The sequence below is a fragment of the Lepidothrix coronata genome, unplaced genomic scaffold (genome assembly GCF_001604755.1).
Source record: "Lepidothrix coronata isolate B3197 unplaced genomic scaffold, Lepidothrix_coronata-1.0 Scaffold402, whole genome shotgun sequence".
NCBI classification, from domain to species: domain Eukaryota; kingdom Metazoa; phylum Chordata; class Aves; order Passeriformes; family Pipridae; genus Lepidothrix; species Lepidothrix coronata.
In genome coordinates, this window is record NW_016690582.1 from 55477 (window position 1) to 61828 (window position 6352).

Sequence of the window (6352 nt, forward strand, 5' to 3'; positions counted from 1 at the left end):
TTACTCCCAGTACATCCCAATTCCAGCCCCAGTTACTCCCAGTACATCCCAATTCCAGCCCCAGTTACTCCCAGTGCATCCCAGTTCCAGCCCCCCAGGTGCCCCCATCTGCCCCATCCCAGGACTGGGAATCAATCCCAGTGTCCATTCCCAAGGGCTGGAGCTCCTTCCCGAGCAATTAATTCCCTAATTAATGACCCTAATTAATGACTCTCATCACCGCCCCCAGGCCGCCCCCCCCTCCATCCAGCACCAAAGGCCGCTCCCATCCCGAATCCCTGCCCGACCCCTCTGGGATCTACGGCCTCTCAGGTAAAGCTTTTCCTCGGAATTCCGGGATTAAGGAACGATCCCTTAAAGAGGAGCCTGGGAATTGGCTCCCAACTCCCTCCCTGTGCCTGGGGAAGGCTGGGATGGGGCTGGATTTTGGGAAAAACCACCTTCCCAAGCCTTCAGGAAAACCCTTCCTGGAGGATTCCTCCCTCCCTGAAGGATTTTTCGCTTTCCCTGGAATTTTTTTCCTGGAATTTGGACGTCACTCTCGATGCCAAGTGTCCCCTTCCCTCCCCTTTTCCATGAATTGTGTGTTTTGGACATTTGGAAAGGTTCTTTTCCCTCTTTTTTCCCAGCCATGGACGGAGTTCCCTTCGCCCTCCACCCCAAATTCGAGCCCAAGCTCAGCTCTGGCCCCGCTGTGAGTCTCCATCGAGCCCTCATTTCATTGATTACCCCCTAATTAATAATCAATTACCCCAAATTAATAATCAACCCCCCTAAATAATAATTCCCCTCTTTTAATCCCATTAATTAACATTTCCCCCCCTCCTTTTAGCCAATTCTGGCCGACCTGACGGTGAAATCCCTCGCCGACATCGAGCAGGAGGTGACACCCCTGGAATTCTGGGAATACCGGGAACGCTGGGTGCATTCCCAAGGGTTTTCATTCCCCTTTTCTCCTGTGTTCCCAGTACAATTATGGATTTGTGGTGGAAAGGACGGCGGCAGCTCGGCTGCCCCCGGGCACCTGAGCCCTTCCAGGCGACATTCCAAAGGGAATTCCAGAGCCTTGGAGCTGCTCCAGGAGGAAATAAACGTGTTTCTCTACCTATCCAAGGATTCCTGGCACGGATTGGGAACACAGGGCGGCACCTGGGGAGGGTTTATCCCGGACTTTTAGCCCCCAGATCACCTTTTCCAAGGTGTTCCCAGGATTTTGGGATGTCCTTTCCCACCTCGCTTCAGGGCTCATTTATTCCCAGGTTTTCCATGGAATTTTCCAGCCCCAAACACTTTTCAAAACACCTCAATTTGAGTTTTTAGTTCCCAAATTCCCCAAATGTTTCCTCGAGATTTGAGGGTTTTCCTTTAAATTTGAGGGGTCTCCTTGAAAATTTGAGCATTTTTCCATGAAAATTTAAGGTATTTCCTTGAAAATTTGTGGCTTTTCCATGAAAATTCGAGGATTTTCCTTGAAAACTTCCCCCACACCCACACCCCCCCCAAAGAAATTTCCCGGCACATCCTGGAAAAAAGAAAAAACCACCTCAGAACTGCGGCCGTTTCCTTTCCCAGAGGTGGATTTGGGGGCGGAAAATCCGTGCCGGGAACGCCGGGGGCGGGGTTGGGATGGCAGGACACGGCTCTGGAGTCGGGAATTCCCCTCAGGAAGGCACTTGGAGCTTGGAGCTCCCCAGCAGGAACTGCAGGATCCGATCCACGGACAAGGCGAGCAGGAAGTCGGCCAGGAGGACCTGGGAGATCACGAGCTTGAACTGCGGAGAGAGCGGGATTCGGGATGGGACGGGAGGGAAGGGAGAGGGGAAACACCCCCTGGAATCCTGGGATGGGAAGGGAGCAGGGAAACACCCCCTGGAATCCTGGGATGGGAAGGGAGCAGGGAAACACCCCCTGGAATCCTGGGATGGGAAGGGAGCAGGGAAACACCCCCTGGAATCCTGGGATGGGAAGGGAGCAGGGAAACACCCCCTGGAATCCTGGGATGGGAAGGGAGCAGGGAAACACCCCCTGGAATCCTGGGATGGGAAGGGAGCAGGGAAACACCCCCTGGAATCCTGGGATGGGAAGGGACCTCGGAGCCCATCCCGCCCCATTCCATGGGCAGACCCTTGGGATCCCAGGGGCTTGGAATTGCCCCTGATCCCGGTGCAGCCCCTGCCCTCGGTCCTGTGGAATCCCATGAAATTCCCACCTCTCCACAACCCTTGGGATGGCACCTGGATGAACCACCCCTTCGATTCCCCCTTTCCCAGGAATTCCCGAAAATTCCCAGGAATTCCCCAAACTGCCCAAATCCCACGGGATGCTCCCAAACCCCCTCCCTTTCCCCCGGGATCCCGTCGTGTCCCATCCCTTCAAACGCCACCAACATTCCCAATCCAAATCCCTCCCGGGGGCCGTTTTCCCACGGGAATGGCCCTGGAATTCCGGGGTTACCTCGGTGGGGATCTCCACGAGCCCGAACTGCTCGTTGAATTCCGGGGAGGAGCCCGAGAGGAGCCCCACGATGGCCATTCCCGACAGGACGATGCTCCAGAGCAGGGGCTTGTTCTCCTGGAGACTCTCCATGAAGGGATGGCCCTGGGAAACAGGGAATGGCTCGGGATGGGGCACTGGGAGGGACTGGGAGAGACTGGGAGGGACTGGGGGGGGTGAAAGGGAATGGGAGGGAATGGGAGGGAATGGGAGGGAATGGAGGGAATGGGACACTGGAAAAGGTTCCCGAGGGAGCTCAAGGAGGGCTGGGCTGAGGATTTCAGGCCAGGGTGGGATTTTGGGATTCCTGAGCAGGGAATGGGGCGGGATGGCGGATCCCGAGGGCTGATCCCGAGGGATATTCCCTGGATCTCAAGGCACCTTGTAGTTGATGGCGAAGGTGACCATCTGCATGGCCATGGACAGGATGTACACGGTGCTGTTCACCAGGCTCGGCTCGAATTCCTTGCTCAGATCCACGAATTCCTCCTCCCTGCAATGGGAAAACACCCCGGGAACGTGGGTGTGGATGAGGAATGACCTCTGGAACCCCCCTGATCCCAGTTTTCCTGGGGAACAAGGCAGGTTGTCCCCAGCAGGTGTTGGAGGAACAGGGAAGCACCGGGGTCAGAATTCCCTGTGTCCCATCCCTCCATCCCTTGTCCCGAGTCCCTCTCCAGCTCTCCTGGAGCCCCTGGAATGTGCTGGAAGCTCTCCCTGGATCCTTCTCCAGGGGAACATTCCCAGACCCGCAGCACATTCCCACTGCTCCCTCTCTCCCCTCTCCTGCCCAGCAGGAATTCGGGATAACTGGGGTTTTTTGGGAATTGGGGGCTCACCTGGGCCCGCTCCGGGCCTGGAATTCCCAGCAGGAATTGGAGATGACTGGGTTTTTTTGGGAATGGGGGGCTCACCTGGGCCCGCTCCGGGCCTGGAATTCCCGGCAGGAATTGGAGATGACTGGGTTTTTTTGGGAATGGGGGGCTCACCTGGGCCCGCTCCGGGCCTGGGCCCCCCGGTACAGGAAGACGAGGCTCAGGAAGTGCACCAGGAACTGCAGCAGCACCGTCAGCACCGTGTACAGGTTGAAGATGTTGGGAAGGGGCCTCTCCTTGGAAAGGGTCTTCAAAGGCTGGGAATGGGGGGAAAAAACAGGGAGCGGGGTGGGCTGGGATGCCTTGGGAAGGCTCCGGATCCCAGCGGTGTCCGTGGGCTGCAGGAATTCCACTGTGGCTGCAGGAATTCCCCCTCGGGAGCACCCTGGCCCATGGAATGTGCTCCTGGAGGCAACATGGGGTGGGATTTAAGGTCCCTTCCTGCCCAAACCATTCCAGGATTCCCTAATTCCATGATTTCGAGGAACAGCCTCAGTGGAACCATTTTTTCCTACGCTGCCCTTTCCCACCTTTTCCCGTCAGTCGGGATCACAGGGGGTTTCCCCAGGCAAGGACTGGGCCTCAGGAGCATCTCAAATCCAAGGGAACGCTAATTCCCACCCCTCCAGGATCAGGGACTGGGAATCTACCACAAAAAACGGGATGTTCGGGGGGAGGAAGGCCCTTTTCCTTCAGTTCTGGTGGGACGGGCACGGGCCGAGCGGAATTCCCGTGGAATTCCCGTGGAATTCCCGGTGCTCACCTTGGAGCGGGAGATGAAGAGGAAGCAGCCGGCCAGGAGCAGCCCCTGGAGCGTGGCCTGGAAGTCGCTGAACTTGACGCCCTCGAGGTAGAGGACGCTCTGGCTGTAGGCCAGGATCAGGGCGTTCAGCGCCAGGATCTTGAACATCTGCAGCGTCGTCACCAGCGTGCAGCGGCCCTGCTTGATCACGTGGCAGACTGGGGGAAAACAGGGAAAAACAGGAATAAACACAAGGAAAACGGGGCTCGGGGCTCTGTCCTGCCCTGAAGGGGGGGCCTGAGGGGATTCGAGCCCGGCCCAGAAGTCCCACGTGGGGGTTGGTCCACGTAAAATGGCGGGGAAGGCCTGGATTCCCACATAAAATGGCGGGAAGGCCTCAGGTTCCCACACAAAATGGCGGCAAAGGCCTGGATTCCCACACAAAATAGGAAAGAACGCCAGGACCACAAAAAAAAAGGGGAAAGGCCTGGATTCCCACACAAAATGGGAAAGGCTTGGATTCCCACACAAAATGGCGGCAAAGCCTTGGATTTGGGGTTGTTTCTCCCCATCCCAACCCTCTCCCCTGGGTTATTCCCAGCCTGGAGCTGGGGCTGTTTCTCCCCATCCCAGCCCTCTCTCCCGGCTCATTCCCGGGTTATTCCCGGCCTTTCCCGGCACTCACTGCACTGGATGGAGGAGAGTTTGGAGGTGAAGGGGGCGGCAATGCTGGCGTCTCCCAGTTTCACCACCGGAGCTCGTTCCTCCTCCAGGTCCTTCAGCACTTGGCTGAGCCGCTCCTGAGGGGCAGGAAAAGCGGGATGTGAATTCCCAGAACGGTCCCATGCCGTCCCTGCTCCATGGATGGGGGAATGGAGGGAAAAGCTGCTCCTTTCCCACCCAAATCCACAGGGAAAAGGAAGGCAGTCTGGGCTCTGCCTGGGCTGAGGAGTTTTAAGGTGCCTCCCAAGCAGAATTCCACGATCTGCTCCCTGTTTTCCCTGTACTTATGGCTGGGATCACATCCCAGCTCCAGGAGTGCCAGAGGAGGACTCAAAAGCCTGGATAAACCCCCTGGAAGCGCACCCTGTGGATGGCCAGCTGCTCCTCCCGCTGGGACAGGACCCTGTGCTTGGCTCCCCGGGACGTGGGCCTCACATTCCCAACTCCTGCCGCCGGAATTCCGGCTCTCCCATCCCCGGTGCCGTCCCGGGGCCGCTTCTTCCGCTCGGGAATCCTCTCGGGAGCGTTTGCCAGCAGGGCCACTCCTGGAAAAGGGGGGAAAAACAGGGAAAAAAGGGCTGTAAATCCCTTGGGTTTTCCACACAGTCGGTGGCTGCAACTGGAGCAGGAAACTGAGGAGGGATTTCAGGGAGGAAAAGTAGGGGGAATGAGGGAATTGAGGAGGGATTTCAGGGAAAAAAGGGCTGTAAAGCCATTTGTTTTTCCACACAGCAGGATCCCAACCTGGAGCCAGGAGAGTAGGGAATTTGGGAGGGATTTGGGGAGAAAAAAGTAGGGAAAATCAGGCAATTTGGGAGGGACTGCAGGAAGAATCAGGGAATTTGGGAGGCAATTTAGGGAGGAAAAGCAGGGAGAATCAGGGAATTTGGGAGGGATTTTAGGGACAAAAAAGTAGGGAGAATCAGGGAATTTCAGGGAAAAAAACCCAGGAGAATCCTCCTGGAAAAAGCGTTTGGAGCCAATTCCTGCTGGTGTGCGGTTCCAGGAGCAGAGAAATCCCTCTGTATCTGAATTCCTGCCTCCAAACGATTCGGGCAGGCAGATTCCCAGCCCTGGCACTCTGGAAAACCCCGGGAATCTGGGGCAATCCCGGGAATTCTCACCCACATCCGCGTGTTTCAGGGCCCCCACGTCGTTGGTGCCATCCCCACACATGAGGGTGGAGAAGCCGAGGCTCTTCAGGGTGGTGATCACGAATTCCTGGCGGGAAAAGGCCCAAACGTTGGGAATTCAGAGCTGGAAAGGGGCTCAGGAATCTTTAGGATCACGCGGGACATCCGGAGCCTCACACCCAGGCTCCTAAAAGCTCCAAAGTTTGGGAATTCTGAGCTGGAACAGGCTCAGGATTGTTCAGGATGACAACAGGGACACCCTGAGCATCATCCCTGTACTCCAAAAGCTCTGGATTTTGGGAATTCAGAGCTGGAAAGGGGCTCAGGAATCTTTAGGATCACGCGGGACATCCGGAGCCTCACACCCAGGCTCCTAGAAGCTCCAA

General features: G+C 56.8%; 2 protein-coding genes across 3 annotated transcripts in view; one reads left to right on the plus strand and one right to left on the minus strand.

The window, feature by feature from the left end:
- Window positions 1–1108, plus strand: part of MVB12A (multivesicular body subunit 12A) — a 2696-nt gene extending 1588 nt beyond the window's left edge. The window contains exons 4-7 of one of the 2 annotated variants that reach the window (XM_017839352.1): window positions 230–312; window positions 630–694; window positions 833–883; window positions 969–1108. In XM_017839352.1, the coding sequence (XP_017694841.1) occupies window positions 230–312; window positions 630–694; window positions 833–883; window positions 969–1028 (259 nt within the window). In that variant the 3' untranslated portion in view covers window positions 1029–1108. The remainder of the gene's footprint in view (window positions 1–229; window positions 313–629; window positions 695–832; window positions 884–968) is intronic. The other variant, XM_017839353.1, reaches the window with a different exon arrangement.
- A 125-nt stretch (window positions 1109–1233) lies between these two features.
- ATP13A1 (ATPase 13A1) overlaps window positions 1234–6352 on the minus strand; it is a gene marked incomplete at its 5' end in the record, with an annotated part of 15754 nt that continues 10635 nt past the window's right edge. Inside the window, 9 exons of the mRNA XM_017839347.1 lie at window positions 1234–1772; window positions 2455–2598; window positions 2875–2986; window positions 3483–3625; window positions 4132–4328; window positions 4796–4910; window positions 5197–5378; window positions 5958–6054; window positions 6246–6339. Of these exons, the coding sequence (XP_017694836.1) occupies window positions 1662–1772; window positions 2455–2598; window positions 2875–2986; window positions 3483–3625; window positions 4132–4328; window positions 4796–4910; window positions 5197–5378; window positions 5958–6054; window positions 6246–6339 (1195 nt within the window). The remainder of the gene's footprint in view (window positions 1773–2454; window positions 2599–2874; window positions 2987–3482; window positions 3626–4131; window positions 4329–4795; window positions 4911–5196; window positions 5379–5957; window positions 6055–6245; window positions 6340–6352) is intronic.